This window comes from Coccidioides posadasii, chromosome 3, assembly GCF_018416015.2.
Source record: "Coccidioides posadasii str. Silveira chromosome 3, complete sequence".
Classification (NCBI taxonomy): Eukaryota; Fungi; Ascomycota; class Eurotiomycetes; order Onygenales; family Onygenaceae; genus Coccidioides; species Coccidioides posadasii.
Genome location: NC_089409.1, coordinates 4,559,878 through 4,578,488, shown reverse-complemented (window position 1 = coordinate 4,578,488; position 18,611 = coordinate 4,559,878). Strand labels below are relative to the sequence as shown.

The following is an 18,611-nucleotide window of genomic DNA, read 5'->3' as shown; positions in this document are numbered from 1 at the left end:
AATCCGGACACACTTTGAGGTTGTCAGCCCTTCTTGAGTTCAACAGGCTGGGTCACGCTAATCCTGAACAGGGATTAGCGTGCTTCCTGGGAACCCATGTTTGGCAAGGTGATGTTTCACATGAGGCTTGCCATTTGATTCTCATCTCATCAGCCAGAAATCAAATGTGCCCTGTGCTCTGATATCACTGGAATGCACTCCATTAGACAGGCCACATGGGATAGGTGTATACATGCTAAAATCAGCATGTCATGGATTTAAAATAGTGGCACACTAGTTACATAACTACTACACCTACAAAGATCACACTTGTCTCTAGTTTTGGAAGAGGCATCTAGACATAGTTATGAGCCTTCAACCATTCCAGCACTCCCTTCTCATCTCTCTCCCGATAGTTGGCATTTGTCCGGATGGTGTCACCAACAACAAGCAAGCCACGATCGATTCCACCCTTATCTTTGTCCTCGAAGAATTTGGCAATGTCTCGCTCGGTGGCGTGGTCGGCGAATTTCGACAAACTCATCCTGATGAATCGCTCGTAGACAACTTTGTTGGATCCCAGTTTCTTCTCGACGCGAGCCCAGTTTGCCTTGAGCCAAACCCAGAATGCATCTCTTGCCTTGGAATTTGCTGCTAAGCCTGCTCCTCCAGTATGGATATCCTGAGTTGCAACTTTGCCAGAGAATAGGAATTCGAAATAATCTTTGAGAATGTCGGGATTCTTAGTTCGTGCAAGCGATCCGACGCAGATCTCCTTGCCATCAATGGAGCTTGTTCTGCTGAACTCCTCTTTAACCGTATCATATTCCTTTTGGCCTCCCTCGGAAACGTTGATCGTGAAGATTGCACTGCGCAGGTTGGCGTGAATTACACTCTTGTCCTCGCCTGTTGCCCAAAGATTGAATCGTCGTTTAGCCTCAGTGATGGTCCTATCTCATAGGGTTAGTGACTTAACAGCGACGCACATGCGATTATATGTATGAACACACCCTTCGTGGCCAGCATGGCCGGCTGAGGAGATTAGCAGCTGACGAAGCTGGCCTGTAAGGTAATCCTCATTCGGCTGGAATTCCCAGCCGAGGTTTTCAACAGCCGGTGTCACAAGTTTACGCGCAAAGTTCTTCAAGCCAGTTGCAATTTCTTCGTTGGCTGCAAAAACTGATCTGATGTGGCTCAAGGATGTGATAAGCTGCATCCAAACCCTATGGCGTTCGTTAGCGAATCTTCTCCGCTTTCATAGCCCTTTTCTTGAATCTGAAAGCGAGAGGTGAGTAAATGGGTATGCTTACAGATAGTTTTGTTCATCCTGGAAATTTTCGAGAAGAGCCAAGGTGGCAGCTGTGGTTCCTTCGCCAGAGACAGCCAAAGCAGAAGCATCGCCAATCAGACCAATCTTGTCTTCGGTACTCAGCAAATTGAGAGACTTCCCGAGTTTAGCCAAGCGCTCCGGGGGATAGTTTGTTCGATAAAACCCGCATTGGTCCTTGTTGAGCTTGTAGAAATCTTGGCTGATGTTTTGAACTACATCAGATTTTGATGTTAAATTACGCTCACCTACGGCTTTAGCCTCCTGTCCGGACTTGATTCCAAGGGGGATCCACCATAAGGTCTCGTCCTCCTCCGGTTTTACATCACCGGAAGCGAGGTACCTCTTTTGCGCGACAGTAATTTGATTGGGCTCTTCAGCCACAGTCACCAATGGGAATCCGATCTTTCTAATCCATGGATCCTACACTGCCATTAGCCCCTCCGTTTCCCTAATTTTAACGATATTGATTGGGAAATCTAACCATGAAACCAGTCACATCTTTTCCAGAAGCCTCACTCAAAGCAGACCACAAGTCATTTGTTGTGGCGTTGCCTGTTTGGTTATAAGTAATCCATACATCCAAGAAAAGGGATGCAGTTTTACATACCATATGCATGCGCTTTGAGATATTTGGCAATACCGCGCAAGAAGGTTTCTTGGCCAAGGTGGCTACTGAGCATACGAATGACAGAGCTTCCTTTCATGTAGCTAATATGGTCAAAAATCTGATCCACTTCAAGTGCGTTCCTTACGGGTACCTCAATTGCATGAGATGCCCGCAGCGAGTCAAGGAGGAAAGCTTGTTGTACTGCTTCAGCCTGTGAATTTGTTAACTGCAAGAAGTCAATAGTTCGGTACCTCTGGCATATCTTACGACAAAACGAGACCAGACATCCCATTCTAAAACACGGTGTCAGCACTGAACTCCCTAAGAGCCTGTCTCAATGAGATACTGACCAGGATAGAAGTGATCCACAGCAAGCCAGCCGACCCAAGTCGCGAAACCCTCGTTGAGCCAAAGTTCACTCCACCAGTCCATCGTGACAAGATTCCCAAACCACTGATGAGCCAATTCTGAAATTATTGATTAGCGATACCAAAACAGAGTTGCTAGGAAAATATGGCACTCTTACCGTGTGCAATAACGTATGCAACACGAGTCTTGAACCTGTCGTCTGATTTGCCTTCTTCAAAGAGCACTGCAGTAGTACGGTACGTCACAAGTCCCCAGTTTTCCATGGCGCCCATAGCCTATAGCAGGGCAGGTGTTAGTGCCAAATAAGGAAATACCCTTGGTTCTCTTTAGTAGATTGGGACTTACAAACTCATGGACAGCAAGCAAATCGGACTTAGGCAGAGGGTAGTCGATCTCGAAAACTTCAGAGAAGTAATCCACAGTCTTATGCGCACATTCAAGGGCAAAGCGGGCTTGCTCCTTAAGGCCTCTGGTGGTGTAAACACGGACTGGGATCGGAGAGCCGTTGTATTTGCGCTTGGTGTGGGCTTCAACGTATTCGAAATCACCGACCGCCCATGCGAGAAGCTACAGATAGCAGTGAGATGCCGACCTCCCAGTAAAAGTATATGTAGGCGTGTAGGTTTTAAGAATGCCAATGGGAAGGGGAAATTGCCTACATATGTGCTCATAATGGGGGTTCTGTCGAAAGAAACGAATTTTAGACCCGGATTGCTTCCTTCGCGAGTACTCTTGATGGGCATATTGCTGATTGCAACCAAGTCTTTGGGAACTTCAATTTCGAAGTCAAACGTTGCCTTCAGATTTGGTTCATCAAAACAAGGGAATGCTTGTCTGGCATCACAGGCCTCGAATTGGGTGCTAAGCATGAAGCAATCGTCTCCTTCCTTAGGAGTTCCGGGTGCTGGTGTTTCAGACGATTGGTATCTCGCCCTAGCAAAACCGGCCATATGGTTGTTCATCGTTCCGGTAAACGCAAGCTCCAAGACGAAGTCGCCCTCTTTGATTTCTTCGGCAAACTTGGTAGTAACACGCTCTGAAGTCCTGTCATAGGAGATGTCGGAGCTATTGACCGATGTCGATCCTGTACTCAACCAGAATACGTGAGAACTTCGTTCCAGGAAGCGGACTCATCTCGACCCAGCAAGGAGCATACCATCTTTGGAAGTGATTTTGGCAGTTTGCACCTCAATTGCCTTGACATTCAGCACGATTTCCGAGGTAGGTCGAGTGATTTTGGTGTCGATTTTTACGGTTCCGTTGTAACCCCAGGAGCCACCAAGCTGGAGATTATACAGGGAAATCGTATAATGAGATGGCTTTGCCCTGTTTAAGGATTAGCAAAAGCCCAGCATCCAAATTCCAAATGGAGCAATATGAGGGACGAAGAGAATAGCTTACACATCCGGCAGAATCTCCCTGTCGTCTCTACCCATTGTGCGGAATGCCGTTGAACAGTGTCTCTTCTGATATGGGCTCAAACCTGGTTGAATGGAATTCAAACAGGTCAATCGGTTGGGAGAGAGGATGGAAGAAGAGGGAGAATGGGATGATGGAGGAGGAAGAGGGGAAGAAGCCGGTGTAGAAATGCAGCGCAGCGAGCGGAGGGGTAGGAGGGGCACCAGTGGTCCGGTGGCAGACTCCAATCCATGACGTTTCAAACCCCCGTGAATAGCCTTTCTAAGGCCTCGCTGCAAAAGTCCACTGCGTCTCAACGATCCATTCCCCAACCGGAACATCGAGGTACACAGACAGTCCCTGATAGGGAGAATACTGGTCGGATGTAGAGCTTGATCTGAAGATCCGATCCGGAGTGGAGCTGGAATGTAACGGCAACTGTTGAAAACTACGCTTTACCTCAATTCCTGCAGGCAATTTGAAAGTCGGAGCTCAGAAATTGAGAGAAAAATTACTTCACTCCGGAGCCGCTAGCTAACTACTTCTGCGATGGATCGCCGAGAATGCTTGACTTAACCAAATGAACGGGGAGACTAGCTGCAACTTCAGGGTCAGTCGGCATGTTGGAGCATGGGTCGAGACAAACCAGCCAGTAAGAGCTCGCTGTTCTCGCTGGAAATCCCGGAGCTTTGACTAATAACAAAACACCTCTGCGGAACTCGGAATGGCAACCAGCAACTGACCACGCTTCTCAGGCAGCTATGGCCGATTCGGATGAAGAATACATCGCAGAATTTGATTCCGACGAGCGCGATGACGATCTCGGCGACGATGACGAGGATGACGAGCTGGACTCTCGCAATGTGAGCCGCGGAAGGACCAGGCGTTCGCGCGGCAAGCGGAAAAAGCAGCGAGATGGCCACGAATTCGAGGTGTCAAGGACGTGGGAAAGTCTAGTAGAAGGCGCAGATGGCACGATCAGCTCAACAGTCGAAGGTCTATTGGAGGCGGGGAAGAGGAAAAGGTAGGCGGAGAGTGAGTCCCTGCTTCAAGCTGTGCTGACCAGAATCATCCCGACAGACTACTTAGAGACACAACTCCGCTTCAGCGTGGAATCATACGACATCTGATCTTAGTTCTAGATTTATCAATCGCTATGTCAGAAAAGGATGTCCGGCCTACACGCTACCTTCTTACCCTTCGCTACGCCCAAGAGTTTGTCCTTGAATATTTCGAACAAAACCCAATTTCACAGCTCGGAATAATTGGGATGCGGGACGGTTTGGCAGTCAGAATAAGCGATATGAGCGGTAACCCTTCAGAGCATATCCTAGCAATACAAGCCCTAAGAACGAGAGACCCAACTGGTCTCCCAAGTTTACAAAATGCCCTCGAAATGGCTCGCGGGGCACTGTTGTAAGTATTACCCCCGCCGGCTGATAGGGCGTACCCCGGGTATCAGCTAATCGTCCCAGCCATACACCAAGCCATGGAACCCGCGAAGTTCTCATAATATTCGGCACCCTCCTCTCATCCGACCCAGGCGATATTCACAAAACAATTACCTCCCTTGTCGCGGACAAAATCCGCGTGGGAGTTGTTGGTCTTGCTGCTGAAGTAGCTATATGCCGGGAGATCTGCTCGAAGACCAATGCCGGCGACGACAGCGGCTATGGTGTAGCACTCAATGAGCAACACTTCCGCGAGCTCATGATGGAAATCACAACTCCACCCGTCACCCGCTCACAAAAGCAAGCCGTAAATTCTCTCTTGATGATGGGATTCCCCTCTCGCACAGTGGAACCTTCTCAGTCCCTATGCGCATGCCATTCAAAGCCATCTAGGGGAGGTTATCTTTGCTCCAGATGTGGAAGCAAAATCTGCACGTTACCTGCAGAGTGTCCGGCGTGTGGACTGACGTTAATTCTCTCTACACATTTGGCTCGGTCATATCATCATCTGTTCCCCCTAATCAATTGGGTCGAAGTTCCTTGGAATAAAGCATCGATCAGTTCGAATTGCTTTGCATGCGGTAATCCCTTCCCGCCGGTTCCAGTCCGTGCTCAATGGGAGACGCGCGGTGGCACGGTAAAGGGGATGTCGGTGAGCAGCAGATACGAATGTACCGTGTGTCATAATCACTTTTGCATTGATTGTGATGTTTTTGCACATGAAATTGTTCATAATTGCCCCGGATGCCAGAGCGGAAACACCCGACCGGATTCATCCAAAGTTGGACATGCGAACGCTCCCGACAACCTTGCGAGGGTGGATGAAATGGATACAGGATAATCATCCCTGGAGGATAGTTTGGATTGGGGTCCTTTGCATTTTTCTCTCCATTGAATATCACTTAGCAAGCGTGGCATTACGGGCGTCATGTTATAGACAATCAAAAGGTATACAGACACAATTAGGCAGCAGTTATCCGTACGATCATCAACCTATTTGGGTGGTATCTACGTAGGATTTTTTTTGTTCCTTGTACTCCATACTATAGCGAGTCTGACGTGGTTCCACATCGTAGGATTGTGTTATCCAGAGCTATCATTTGCGGAATAAGCAAAGCGTGCGGAGCTGATACAACCACAATGCTATCGAGTTGCATGGATACTTTCCTGGTGGGGTTGGTTGCGGAGTCATTTGGAGGCTTGAAGTCATGAGCCGTGACAGGGTGTTTTGCTCAGCTCTTGACCCAATCTCGGGACATAGCCCTGGCACAAGTCAGTGGCTCAATGCGACCTTGCGATTCATTAACGCTAATTAATCAACAGCCTCAGGTGGCATGACCATCTCTTTCATCCGAAAACTGCCGAAAACAGTTGATCCTTCCAAGGAGTTCCAAGGTACCTCAGAGAACCGTTGCAGCATGTAATTTGGCCGGCAGTGATTTCAAGGGGCCTGAAATGCGGACGACGTCGAACTGCAATTGTCTTCTTCCTCCTCGGCAACCAGTCCCTAGACATAACCATCATCAGAGCTGGCTGCGCACATGTTAAGCGTTCCTTTCCATCAATCTTGCGAAAGATGATTGGAGTTTCTCTGCTATCAATCCTCCTGCTGGTAAGCCTGTCATATTGCCTACAGCCTCCCGTCCAGCTGGCAACACAGGCTTGGTCTGTTCAGCGCGACCAATGGCAAATGGCAAACGTTTCAGTTTCACAGTCGTGGCATGTTCTGGGTCCTTTCGGAATTGGCACACGAGGTTAGTGCAGCATCTTGTGTATAGGCGATCCAAGCAGAAAGTAAACAAGTGATCCTGATTTACTACTATCCGTTCAGAGGCAGTGTGGGGCGCAGATCCTCTTGAGGCACATGGCGGATTCCGGGCGATGAAATATGATCCGGATGCAGTATTTCCAAGTGCCCTTGGGGAAGGTGGAGTCTGCCGTTGGACTACAGTGCTCGCAAGTGAACCCGCTGCTGCCGATGGGTCTGCGAGAGCGGTCCTCCGGTTCGGATTTAGCGATATCAACTGGTCATTTCTTCGGTCAGTTTATGGCTGGTCGGCCTTGCAGTATCAAGCTTGGGCTAGAGGAAATGTCACTGTCCTTGGAAATGCTCCGGTTGCCTTGGCGGTTTACTCTGATGGCATCCTCGAATTGCGAATTGATGGGGAACTCTACTTTGGAGGCGATTTTTATGCATTTCGCCGGGCGCCGCTGATCCTGGATCTTGACCCTGGAGTTCATACCATTGAGCTTCGATTATTCTACGATATTCGGGCGCTGGGTGGAAGTGATGATCCGCAAATAATTGCTGCCGTTGAATTCAAGCCAATCCCAGAGCAACTGAATGTTGATCCGGCAAATATATTAGTCTCGGATGTGGTCGATGGCAAGCTCGCAAGTCCATATGCAGCCGTGAATATACAAAATGGGATGAAAGAGGCGGCTGAAATTACCTGGATCAGGCCCGTTGGTGAAAACGTAAGTTTACTTTGTCACTTTTTGCGTCCAGGGCCAAGGCTCACACGTATTACAGCAAACCCATCCCAGTTTGACTCTACTAAACGGGCCCTTTACTGTTGCTTCTCACCAATCCCGCCCTCTGGCTTTTAAAATAAAGTTTCCAGGTCGGATCCCTGCTCAAATTACCTTCGAGATTGGGTACGAAACGGGCCCCGATCGCCGACAGCGAGTGACTGCAGTCACCATCAATTTCGAACATCTACCGATTTCTGAACCTCAGAAATTTACATTCCTCCACCCTAGTGGCATCGTGTCCTATGCAATTTTGCGCCCGCCAGTCACTAGTTCTTGCCATGCTGGGGAGAAAAAGGACTTCCCGGTGATCCTTGGTCTTCATGGATCTGGTGTTGAAGCAGACAGTGATGTTGGTCGACATATGCTTGATGGTGTGCATGGGCTTTGCGCTTGGATCTTACTTCCCACGGGGGTGACATCCTGGAGTGGTGATGACTGGCGTACGTGTTCCGCCTTAATGTTTTTTCACTTCTTAAAGTATTACGCTAACTAATTAGGAAACTAGATACGTGGGGCTTTGCAGATGTCCAGGCAGCCGTTGCTGCTATTCCCAACTGGATCAGGGTTATGGGTTGGGATGGCCCCGGGGTGATGCTTGATCAGTGGGTTGTCGTTGGACATTCCAATGGAGGTATGTATGCACCTATGTCAGTTCAGAACCTATTTAGCAAATTAACGCCTTGGAACTCACAGGTCAAGGCTCCTGGTATCTCCTTTCCCACCAGCCTGATAAAGTGCTAGCTGCTGCCCCCGTTTCAGGGTATATATCTATTGAGAGTATGCCCCGCTTCTACCGAACACTATAGCTTCAATAACTGAAACCATGTTCATAGATTATGTGCCGTTCAGTATGTGGCGGAATGCAGACGCCTCCTTGGCAGCAATTCTGGAGTCCTCACGAAGGAACTTCAAACATGAATTACTCACTGAAAATTTTGCGGGGATCCCGATTCTTCAGCAGCATGGCGCTAAGGATGATAATGTCCCGGCGTATCACTCTCGACTTATGCACCAGCTTACCTGGGAAGACGGGTGGATGAGCAATTACCACGAACTTGCTGAAGCCGGTCACTATTTTGAGGGCATCCTCACAACTGACCCCTTGGTGGAGTTCTATCGCCGCCACACCAGAGTATCCCGTAACGAATCTGCCGAAAGGTTTTCGACAATTATTCCCTCGTCGCCAGATATGGGTTCCAGAGGAGGTCTCCTTGTCGATCAGCTATGGTCCCCAGATAGGTACGGCCGCTTGGATGTAGCTCGCAACCAGTCACAAGACTTCTGGCGCTTAGAGACGAGTAACGTACGCCGTTTCCATATTGTGCCTCAGGGGCTTCAACGTCTTCATCCGCCTAAAATCTTAGTGGACGGGACTGAGCTTCCGTTTGTGCCGTCAGGCAATGAAACCAATATCACTTGGTACATCCAAGATTCCTCTGGACAATGGGAGCTGACCCGGGATGGCGGCTGGCGCAGCCTGTCGGAGCGGTATGGACGCCAGATAGGAACCATGGACGCCATTCTCCGAACCAAAGGCCATTTGGCTATCCGTTCTCATACATCAGAAAGTGACAATGTGGCCCTTCAGATCAGTCGCAATTTACTCCAATATTTTGCGGCTGACTGCGAACTAGTGTCTGAAAGGTCTCGTTCCCGGAGGACATCGAACTCAGGGAATCTTATCACCGTTGTTCTCGGCAGCCAATTAGACCAATCGGAGCTTGATACCTTTCCGATATCCGCTCTTGATACGCGTTTAATACTCAGGCGGCCCGATGGCCGAAGATATGTTGAGTATGACTTTGAGCCTGGCTTGGGAGCAATATTTTTGAGACCTCTGGATGATGAGCGCGTGGAGCTCGTGGTCTGGGGCGCCGATCTAGACGGCTTACGACAGGCAGCTCGCCTTGTTCCCACCCTCACTGGGGTTGGCCAACCTGACTTTGTAGTTTTCAGCACCCGCTCTCCCTGGAAGGGTGTTGGAGGAGTCTATGCAGCCGGTTTCTTTGACTACTCCTGGCAGATATCTCCAGGGTCTTATCTGTTATAGAATTCTGTGATGTTTCTATTTTAACGACCCTTCTCCAGGCTGAATAGCAAGATACCTTCCAATGACTCTAATTATTTTCTGTTTATACCCATGGGGATCCTCTTTCAACAGCAGGCCCTCATAGAGTGAACTTGCATTGAATGCCCACACATCGAGTCGTACCCAGGCTTCATCTGTACTGCTGCACACTTGGAGCTCACATTAAGCCCTAATGTCCGCGACTTGCCTTGCCATACCCCGCTAGGCTCCGCTGCTGACCCTTTGTTTTGCGTGTCTTGTGTAGAATAAAACACGTAAACGTCCTCTTTTGGAAGACGTGTCTATGAAACTTTCTTCTCTGAAGGAACATTTCCTTCACACATCTTTGCTTCTTTATCTCAGCAATATCTTTCCCTGTATTTGTATTCCAGTTGAAAATTTGTGTCTTCTTTTCAGCTTTTGGGCGGATCTCGTCTCGAATTATCTTCCGGTTCCATTTCCGGCTCCAAAACGCAAAGGAGCCGCGTACTGCACAGCGCGGACGAAGCTCTGAGGTGCGGCTCACTTCTCTGTTTTCTCCAGCAACCCGCGCTTCCTCGCGCATTGTTTTCCTACTTGCCCCGCCTTCCCATCTGGTGCATTGTATACCTTTAGCACTCGCTCCCCCTCCCCACAGTCCTTCACTACTTCGCGCTTTCCCGCCTCACGGCGTCCTTCCCTCCTTGCGCCCCAATTCTTCTCATTATCATTGTTCCTGCCAGTCCTTCTGTATTTCCTTCCTTTCTGCCTCTCTAGCCCTGCCCGTTCCAGAGATTTTCAAATTTGCTGTTTTATCTCTCCGTCTCTCTGCTTTGCTTCTGCTATTTTGCCTCGAACATCGTCGGATATGCTTTGTTCTTCTTCACCTATGCCGTGAGCCTGTCTATCTCGAGCGGCTATAGTTGAATACGCACTGCAAAGATCTGTCTACGCGTATTATTTGTCCCCTTCATTGTCCATCTCACGCCTATTTTCTGAGAACAGCTTTTGCCCCTCCTTCTACTAGCATCCACCTAAGAAGCTCACTGAATCCCAGAGAGGATCTAGCGCATTCAAAGCTGCAATGATGGGCTTCGTGGCTTCCAATTCTCCAGCTTCTTCTCGAAAGCCGTCTGCCCAGCTTCAGGGGCCGCCGGATGAAATTCTGGTAAGCACATTATGCATGAATGTCTACTAGAAAAAACGTCTCGTCTTACAGCTCATGGTTGCCCAAAAGCACTCCGCGATGGAAATTTCTCCGAATCCGCTTATCACCTCCAAGTTGGCAAATATCCAGGCCGCGTCCGCCCATGACGAGCATGCGGGGAAGGTACCAAGCTAGATCATATCTTTGTCTGGCTTTATATGCTAACTGGCCAACCTACAGAAGGTCGAACAAGTTCCACCCTCAGCTATGGATAAGATCCTTGCCAGGCTCTCCCCAAAAGATCACGCCTCCACTGAATCTCTCCATGAGCACACCACATCGAAGGCTCCTTCTGGAGAAGGAATTCCAGGTGTCTTGCCTCTCGCTAGCGATGTAGTCGGAAATAACGACGTTGGACCGGGTCGGGTCGACAAGGAAGAGGTATTTAGGTTGCAGCAGGAATTAATCGCTGCCAATTCTCGCATTGCGATGCAAGAGCAGGAACTAGCCCAAACTCGAGTTATCAAACATACGCTTGATCAGGCAATGGGTCCTCTTTCCGAAGTTGACTTTGGAGGTAGAGAAGTCACCGAGCAGACCCTTAACACCCTGCAGCATGCATTCAATAACTCATCTACTCGCTCATTCAATAACCAGCGCCAGGACTTTTGGATGAACCAGGACGATGCCCACTCGGACATCTCAGAGGCTGTTTCTGCTGGTGGCTACAACCAAGCTCGAGGCATTTGGAACAACTCAAACTCGAACGTTGCGGGATATCGTGATTTCCATGTACCTGGAGCTGCTAACTTCGGTCACAATTGGGGTAACCAGCTCACTCGCCAAGCAAGTTTGATGTCTAATCAGCGCATTGCATCAGGACCAGCCAGCCCACCCTTTGATCAGGCACAGCCGCTTCCCCAAGGCCTTCGCCGCTCGGTCACTCAAGTCAATCGTGGTGGTTCATGCTTTCCTCCTCAGAATTCTCCATGGGGCACTTTCACGACTGGAGCTTCTGGAGGCACCCTCCCGCGAGCCATGAACCAGCAAGCTGGATTACAAGGCGGAATGTTCAATGTGGCTCCCTATCAGCCTCGTCCAATTGGGACACCACTCTCCCCAACTGCCGCTGAGTTTACTTCATTCAATAGTGGCACATGGACCCCAACAGTACGTGGAAACCCCCTTTTAAGATCTCTCGATTATAGCTAACTCGGGGGGGTCTACAGACCGCTAGCTCACAAACGTATGTATCGCCACTTGAGCCAATGAACTACCGTCGTTTGTTGGATAAAAGCGTTTCGTGTGACTGGAAATATATTGTGGATAAAATTGTCTGCAACAATGACCAGCAGGCATCGATTTTCCTACAGCAAAAGCTCAAAGTTGGAACCGCGGAACAAAAGTACGAGATCATTGAAGCTATCGTTAACCAGGCTTATCCACTTATGGTCAATCGCTTTGGGAATTTTTTGGTTCAGCGTTGCTTCGAACATGGGACCTCAGAGCAAGTTATTGCTATTGCCAATGCCATCCGCGGCAACACCTTGAGCTTGAGCATGGATCCTTTTGGCTGCCATGTTATTCAGAAAGCATTTGACTGTGTACCGGAAGACCACAAAGCCGTCATGGTGCATGAATTACTTCGCCGAATCCCTGAAACTGTGATCCACCGGTATGCATGTCATGTCTGGCAAAAGCTCTTTGAGCTACGTTGGAGCAATGAGCCGCCTCAGATTATGGCTAAGGTTAATGAAGCGCTCCGTGGTATGTGGCATGAAGTCGCTCTGGGAGAAACTGGTAGTCTGGTGGTGCAGAACATTTTTGAAAATTGCGTAGAAGATGAAAAGGTTTGCGGTCCCGATATAATGAATCAATTGACCATACTGACCTCATATATAGCGCCCCGCTATCGAAGAAGTTCTTGCCAAAATTGACCTTCTTGCTCACGGCCAATTTGGTAATTGGTGTATCCAGCATATCTGCGAACACGGTGCTCCTCACGACAAAAGCCGCGCAATTGAACATATCCTCTTATGGGCTACTGACTACAGTATGGACCAGTTTGCTTCTAAGGTTGTCGAAAAATGTCTTAAAATTGGTGGATCTGAATTTCTTGATCGCTACCTTACTAGAGTTTGTACAGGTCGCCCAGACCGTCCTCGCATGCCCTTGATTGACAGTGTGTTTTCCTTCTGCGCAACCCCAAGATAAATTATCGCTAATTCATTGTGCAGTTGCGGGCGATCAGTACGGAAATTATTTGATCCAGTGGATCCTGATGAACTCCGCAGCCCACCAGCGTGAGCTTGTGGCGAGTCACATTCGGTGAGGAACTCGTCTTCATCAAGATGCTGTGCTGTGCTGATTTTATAACAGTAAGCATATGGTTTCTCTCCGTGGTTCTAAATTTGGTTCCCGCGTTGCTATGCTCTGCTGCAACCCAAATCATGTTACTCGCCCAGGTCCCGGTGCTGGCCTCCAAATCAACCGCTTTACTACTCCGAATGAGGATCGTTTCGTCTCTGGGATTTCCGGCGGCAACAGATTCAACCGTGGCAGCCAATGGGGCTCAAACTATCCCCCATTCCGCTAAGATCCATTACGTTTCTATCCCCCGATGCTCATTTAATCCATGAAAACAATATGTTAAACCAGGTACTCCGCGTCTAACTGAGCGTACTGGAGAAAGAAGCTTCAGATATCGAAATTCGATTTACGATCAAGAGATTTTCTCCTTTCTAGGATTCTCGCTGCATGTATTCATGCTTGAACCCAACGCTACCATTAAGTTCTCATTTGGCGTTGGCTTGTTGGAGTCGATCTGGCCCACAATCCAATCTGTCCCCTTTTTTCTTTAGTCTATTTTTTGCTTCTGTCAGACCTTTTTTTCTTGTCTGGAACTACTTCCATTTCATTCACTTAAATTGCCATATCTCCTGTGATGATGATCTTATCCTGAATGATTAATAGGCGTGGGTGGTTCCTGCGTGCTTTGGTTTACTTACATGAAGGACCTAGTTCCCTTGTGTTTCGAAGGTGGTTGCGTGTCAGAGGCATCATTCTATTCTTTTACCGGCCGTTTTCACTCCCCGTCCTGGGATTTCCACGCCATCAATCCCCGGTTGAGATCATGTGGTTCTACCACCTGCAGCGTTTGGGCGTGCAAAATCGGTGGATGGGGTGTTTCTAGTCAATTGTTACTACTTTATTTTAATTATTCGTCTATGTATGTTTTAGCCTGACAGAAGGCAGGGATTCCAGTGAAAAGTGTGCCAGTCAGTAGTTTCAGAGAGCCTGTCGAAAATGTCTACAGCCATGAATCGTAGGTCAGATGGCCGGATCTACAGCAAGGCAGGGAAATAATGTCATGTGCAAGTCTGAAAAATTCAGCCTGTTCTTTTGGTAGGAGCAAAAAGGAAAATCATAGTTATCATCATGGGTTCTGGAGCGGCTCCGAGGAGAGACCTGGAAGAACTCGGGAATTCGTCTCGTCTTTCGCCTCTTGCTCATGACATTGTCCTTCTCCCCTCGAGGCTTCTTCGGGTGCCTTGCATTCCTCCCCTTGTACGCCAGGCTCTCCTTGTTTCTCCCAGGGCTTCCGTCTCCGGGCAGCCGTACTGGGACCTTGCTGCCCCGTTAATATTGTATCTGGGATCTGTTGGATTCCGGGGATCGGTTGGCCTGTTGTGATCAGTTCGACGATGTGTGCGAAAGAGGAAGGATAAGCAGGCTCTTCTTCACCTGCAGGTGTTACTGCTGTCGTTGTCGTCGTCGTTGTTGTTTGTGGTGGTAGTGGTTGCTGCTCGGAGGCTGAGGAACAGGGGTCCGCTGCCGTGGACTGTGGTGGCTCCGAGGGCTGTTGGTCTTGGGGCTGGGGCTGGGGCTGGGGCTGAGATTCAGACTCGCCGGGGTGCGTTTGTAGCCAGCCCTTGTATTCGAGGAGGTCTAGAGGGGGCTGGATGGAGTGTTTTCTGGTGTGTGAAGTGAGTTTGGATCCGGACCGGTGTAAAATTCGTGTCTTTGGGGGCGGGGGTTTGAGGGGATTACCTGGAGAAGTAGAAACATTTGGCTTTCATGACGAGATCATCGGTACGGTTGACCTGCTCATCAGTCGCTGGCGTTCCTGGCTGACGGAGTATGACGGCGAGGCCGAGTTTGAATTCCGGGTCTTCTGTGAAAGAGTACGAATGAAGTTGTTGATATGGATCTATGGAGGATGTGCCGCTGGCTTGCTGAGAGGGGCTCGCCATTCTCGAAGGCGGAGGTGTATGTAGTATCTATTCGAGGTCCGAGGGCAGGGGCTGGAGTCAAAAAGTAACATTGGGTGATTTACCCTAAACGATAGAGGGAGTGAATTTGGGCGCTGATAGCTAGGGGTGGAAATGCTGGATGTTAGTCCGGTAATATCTGTGTTCAGCGCGACGGTGCGGGATACGGTTTCCGCCCCGCCGCCTGCGATACTCTGCGGGAGTCAAAATGTCCGGTTGGCGTTCCGTTGCGCTACCCTGGTTGCGGAATGCACTAATAGGCAAAATTTTTCCCCGTCAAAGACCACTTCGAAGCTACCCGCTGCTCCGTGGATGGATGTAGAGCACGACGCGGGAGATGCGCTATTGGGGCCTCAAGCTGTCACTACCCTAGGGTCGGTTCCTCGGCATAACTACGGCGTACTTACGATCAGAGTTTTGATGATTGAAACACATACTATTCTGGACTCTGTTGGTTACGCAATGTTTACGGACCACGGGGCTTTATGATCAAGCCATGGTACTCCGTACCTTCGCTCTGTTGTTAGTCATGGAAATAGTCCCGATTTGAGAGAGTTGGTGAGATCGTAACTAAGAATGCAGATTGGATGGAGGAGGTAAATCAAGCAGAGTGCGACGTAGCTTGGCGTCTACGGAGTACATACACTGCGGTAAAATTCCACGCTGCGTCGGAAGGGGGAGGGGCGCCGGGAAGAGCATTCAATCAGCTCCTTTGGTGCCAAACGATCGGGGAGGAAGAATACACGGAGTATAATATGGGGAATGTTGGCCAAATCATGTTTGTCTGGCTCGCCGGGCACGGTTGATGGTGGGGAGGAGGCTCGGAAATCGAATCATAGAACTTGGATCGGTGCTGCGTAAGCCGGAGGAACAAGCAGCACGGATTTTGATGAGCGATCATCGTTTGCGGGCGATCAATTTTGCTGGGCCGTCACACAGATCGGATCCAAGTCTCCTCTTCCTAACAAGGGTTGTGTAGTGAGTCGCCTGGAGTGTGCGACCGTCCTCTTAAGAGAACGTCGATTCAGCCCGCCTGGCCGTTTGATTCCATCGCAGCGTGCTGTTCGCGAACGAGGCGTGGTCCAGAGTTCATGGTGGGCTGCGGGCTTCAAGGTTGCGAGGTGGAAACGTGGGTAGGCCAGCCCAATCAGCGCCGGTCGTCGTCCAGGTGCCAAGTGCGATTAATCTTCGGTGGTGTCTCTCCTTTCGATCATCAAAAAAGACAAGCATGGTGATGAGACACACCCCGAAGGATTTCGCAACATGCCCTCCTTGGCTCCTTGACTGCACGGCCTGTCTGCTAAGATTGGAGCCTTTTTTTCGCCCTTTTCTCCTGCTGAGTGACCGATAATGAGTGTTACCACAGTCCTACATCCTGTGCAGCATCCGTCAATTGGGTCCCTGAAGCAACAGCCCCAAATGAACCTCCCCAGCTCAGATGGCACCTTGGACAAGTTCCCGGCTCTTGATGACGAATCCCACAGAACGCCCGCCGACGCCGACGTCCCTCTTCCAGCGAGTAATTTTAGATATTCTCCGGAACCTTTTTGGCTGCCACGAAAAAATGGGACTCTATCCCATGGCTTTCCAAGCTCGCGAAAACAGCGACCCCGGAAGAGCATCAGTGAGGCTATCGGGTCGTTCAAGAAGAGGAGTGCAAGCGTTAGCGTGAATGCACAGGAACTGGCAGAGGCCCTGAAGGCGCCTGTCTCCTACAGACTCATTGTGGGTGGAAAAGGTCCCTGCTCCTATTAATACCCGCCCTTGGGCTAACCAGTCGTCACCTAGGGACTCTGCATCGTGTGGTACATGACATCCGCGCTCACGAACACTTCGTCGAAAGAAATCCTCAACGCCCTCCCAAAACCTATCACCCTCACTATTGTCCAGTTCGGCTTCGTTTCGACATGTTGTCTTCTTCTCTCATACCTGGCGTCGGTCTTTCCGACGTTAAGATCCACCGTCCCGGCGCTGAAGAATGGAATCCGATATCCAACCCTCGAGGTCATCTCTACCGCTCTTCCCCTAGCTCTTTTTCAGCTTGCAGGCCATATCCTAAGCTCCATGGCGACCTCCCAGATCCCAGTTTCCCTTGTACACACAATTAAAGGCCTCTCTCCGCTATTCACCGTTCTCGCCTATCGCGTCTTGTTCCGAATTCGCTATGCACGCGCTACCTATCTCTCGCTCGTCCCACTCACGATGGGCGTGATGCTTGCCTGCTCTGCCGGCTTCTCGACCAACTTCTTCGGCATTCTCTGTGCGTTTTGCGCCGCGCTCGTGTTTGTTTCTCAGAATATATTCTCCAAGAAGCTTTTCAACGAATCCTCTCGCATTGAGGCGGAAGGCCAGGCGCTCACCGGCCGGAAGCTGGATAAGCTCAATCTCCTGTGCTATTGCTCCGGTTTAGCGTTTTTCCTGACGGCTCCTATTTGGTTCTTCTCCGAGGGTTACCCTCTTCTCATGGACCTTCTTCAGGACGGCGCGATTGACCTTACGGAAAAGAAGGGTAGCCTGGACCATGGACCGCTAATTCTAGAATTTATTTTCAACGGGATGTCACATTTCGCTCAAAATATCCTTGCCTTTGTGCTTTTATCGATGATCTCGCCGGTATCCTATTCCGTCGCGTCGTTGATCAAGCGAGTCTTTGTCGTCGTGGTTGCGATTGTCTGGTTCGGAAATGCCACTACGCCCATCCAGGCATTTGGAATTGGGCTTACGTTTGTCGGCTTATACTTGTATGACCGCAACAGCCACGAAGATGCCGCAGATCGACGCGCGAATGCGGACCATTTTCACACCAAGAAAACTATACTTCCACTGAGCGTGAGAAACACCAACAACAACAAGGGCTGGAGTTCTAATGGCTATGCGTTTCCTCCCATCAAGGAAGGCTCCCCAGAAAACACACAGGGGTATATCTCAGCTTCAACTGGCAATTTCAAAAAGGACGATAGCGGACCCAACGGACGCCCACGAAAGAGCAGCGCTGTTCGGCCGTGGATGCCACCGGGTACAAAACAAGAATCCACATGGTAGCCTGGTGATTCCGCCAAAACACACCCGCAGTATGTGTCGTGATGTTCATCAATTACGTTGTATGTGTATACAAAGGTCGGCGTTCAAAGGACGGCAAGGGAAGGTTTCGGGCCATCACGATGAAAGGCGTTGACGATGGTGGCATGAATCCGGATTTGATTAATACGAAAAAAAAAGAAAGCCTTAATGGATAGATTTGTTTTCATGTCGAGCTTGTAATATCCTCCCAGAGGGCCTTTTTCCCCCCCTGTTTTAAAAGGCTACTGCTATTTAGATTCATCTGTAGATAATTGAGATCACTAGCATAACTTATGCCACAACAGTGAAGATCCCAGCTTTCGAGGCGATTGGGAATTGCTTAGACTCATTCTTGACAGGACGGCAGACTACTGAAGTGTATTTTAAAAAGCGAGGATGTAGCGACCGTCGGTAAGG

General features: G+C 49.6%; 6 protein-coding genes across 7 annotated transcripts; 4 read left to right on the top strand and 2 right to left on the bottom strand.

Annotated features, from left to right (window-relative positions):
• Nucleotides 1–215: 215 nt before the first annotated feature.
• Nucleotides 216–4,039, bottom strand: D8B26_006425 (uncharacterized protein). The gene is made up of 12 exons (XM_003069599.2): nt 3,687–4,039; nt 3,442–3,611; nt 2,945–3,369; nt 2,631–2,852; nt 2,443–2,560; nt 2,267–2,383; nt 2,184–2,209; nt 1,917–2,127; nt 1,791–1,861; nt 1,290–1,729; nt 990–1,202; nt 216–929 (listed from the first exon to the last, which is right to left on the bottom strand). The coding sequence occupies exons 1-12, from the start codon at nt 4,022–4,024 to the stop codon at nt 335–337; spliced, it is 2,946 nt and encodes a 981-aa protein (XP_003069645.2). The 5' UTR covers nt 4,025–4,039; the 3' UTR covers nt 216–334.
• A 228-nt stretch (nt 4,040–4,267) lies between these two features.
• Nucleotides 4,268–6,117, top strand: SSL1 (transcription initiation factor TFIIH subunit). The gene is made up of 4 exons (XM_003069600.2): nt 4,268–4,335; nt 4,439–4,707; nt 4,764–5,099; nt 5,159–6,117. Exons 2-4 carry the CDS (start codon nt 4,445–4,447, stop codon nt 5,973–5,975), a joined length of 1,416 nt encoding a protein of 471 aa, XP_003069646.2. The 5' UTR covers nt 4,268–4,335; nt 4,439–4,444; the 3' UTR covers nt 5,976–6,117.
• A 381-nt stretch (nt 6,118–6,498) lies between these two features.
• D8B26_006423 (uncharacterized protein) lies at nt 6,499–9,785 on the top strand. The gene is made up of 6 exons (XM_003069601.2): nt 6,499–6,888; nt 6,966–7,612; nt 7,668–8,109; nt 8,175–8,300; nt 8,363–8,446; nt 8,503–9,785. Exons 1-6 carry the CDS (start codon nt 6,711–6,713, stop codon nt 9,717–9,719), a joined length of 2,694 nt encoding a protein of 897 aa, XP_003069647.1. The 5' UTR covers nt 6,499–6,710; the 3' UTR covers nt 9,720–9,785.
• A 1,018-nt stretch (nt 9,786–10,803) lies between these two features.
• D8B26_006422 (uncharacterized protein) lies at nt 10,804–13,534 on the top strand (the record flags this gene model as incomplete). Its single annotated transcript, XM_003069602.2, has 7 exons — nt 10,804–10,884; nt 10,954–11,046; nt 11,104–12,033; nt 12,093–12,713; nt 12,766–13,045; nt 13,101–13,191; nt 13,243–13,534. 7 exons carry the CDS (start codon nt 10,804–10,806, stop codon nt 13,457–13,459), a joined length of 2,313 nt encoding a protein of 770 aa, XP_003069648.2. The 3' UTR covers nt 13,460–13,534.
• Nucleotides 13,535–14,274: 740 nt separating this feature from the next.
• On the bottom strand, nt 14,275–15,440 carry D8B26_006421 (uncharacterized protein). Its single transcript, XM_003069603.2, has 2 exons — nt 14,914–15,440; nt 14,275–14,837 (listed from the first exon to the last, which is right to left on the bottom strand). Exons 1-2 carry the CDS (start codon nt 15,114–15,116, stop codon nt 14,300–14,302), a joined length of 741 nt encoding a protein of 246 aa, XP_003069649.2. The 5' UTR covers nt 15,117–15,440; the 3' UTR covers nt 14,275–14,299.
• A 619-nt stretch (nt 15,441–16,059) lies between these two features.
• SLY41_1 (suppressor of loss of ypt1) lies at nt 16,060–18,459 on the top strand. 2 transcript variants are annotated; one of them, XM_066125177.1, is made up of 3 exons: nt 16,060–16,263; nt 16,501–16,859; nt 16,923–18,459. In XM_066125177.1, exons 2-3 carry the CDS (start codon nt 16,554–16,556, stop codon nt 18,174–18,176), a joined length of 1,560 nt encoding a protein of 519 aa, XP_065981258.1. In that variant the 5' UTR covers nt 16,060–16,263; nt 16,501–16,553; the 3' UTR covers nt 18,177–18,459. The 2 variants fall into 2 exon arrangements, with proteins under 2 accessions (XP_065981258.1, XP_003069650.1); XM_003069604.2 differs by having other exon boundaries at nt 16,060–16,859.
• The last annotated feature ends 152 nt before the right edge of the window (nt 18,460–18,611 follow it).

Bases quoted from the DNA above. Each gene is read 5' to 3' on its own strand.
- D8B26_006421 (XM_003069603.2), bottom strand. From the start codon at position 15,116: ATGGCGAGCCCCTCTCAGCAAGCCAGCGGCACATCCTCCATAGATCCA. The intron at 14,838-14,913 runs GTAATCCCCTCA...TTCACACACCAG, and splicing joins AAATGTTTCTACTTCTCCAG to AAAACACTCCATCCAGCCCC.
- SLY41_1 (XM_003069604.2), top strand. From the start codon at position 16,485: ATGAGTGTTACCACAGTCCTACATCCTGTGCAGCATCCGTCAATTGGG. The intron at 16,860-16,922 runs GTGGGTGGAAAA...GTCGTCACCTAG, and splicing joins CTGTCTCCTACAGACTCATT to GGACTCTGCATCGTGTGGTA.
- D8B26_006425 (XM_003069599.2), bottom strand. From the start codon at position 4,024: ATGTTCCGGTTGGGGAATGGATCGTTGAGACGCAGTGGACTTTTGCAG. The intron at 2,384-2,442 runs GTAAGAGTGCCA...CAATAATTTCAG, and splicing joins TGCATACGTTATTGCACACG to AATTGGCTCATCAGTGGTTT. The intron at 1,203-1,289 runs GTAAGCATACCC...CGAACGCCATAG, and splicing joins CAGGATGAACAAAACTATCT to GGTTTGGATGCAGCTTATCA.
- SSL1 (XM_003069600.2), top strand. From the start codon at position 4,445: ATGGCCGATTCGGATGAAGAATACATCGCAGAATTTGATTCCGACGAG. The intron at 4,708-4,763 runs GTAGGCGGAGAG...TCATCCCGACAG, and splicing joins GAGGCGGGGAAGAGGAAAAG to ACTACTTAGAGACACAACTC. The intron at 5,100-5,158 runs GTAAGTATTACC...TAATCGTCCCAG, and splicing joins ATGGCTCGCGGGGCACTGTT to CCATACACCAAGCCATGGAA.
- D8B26_006423 (XM_003069601.2), top strand. From the start codon at position 6,711: ATGATTGGAGTTTCTCTGCTATCAATCCTCCTGCTGGTAAGCCTGTCA. The intron at 8,301-8,362 runs GTATGTATGCAC...TGGAACTCACAG, and splicing joins CGTTGGACATTCCAATGGAG to GTCAAGGCTCCTGGTATCTC. The intron at 8,447-8,502 runs GTATGCCCCGCT...CCATGTTCATAG, and splicing joins AGGGTATATATCTATTGAGA to ATTATGTGCCGTTCAGTATG.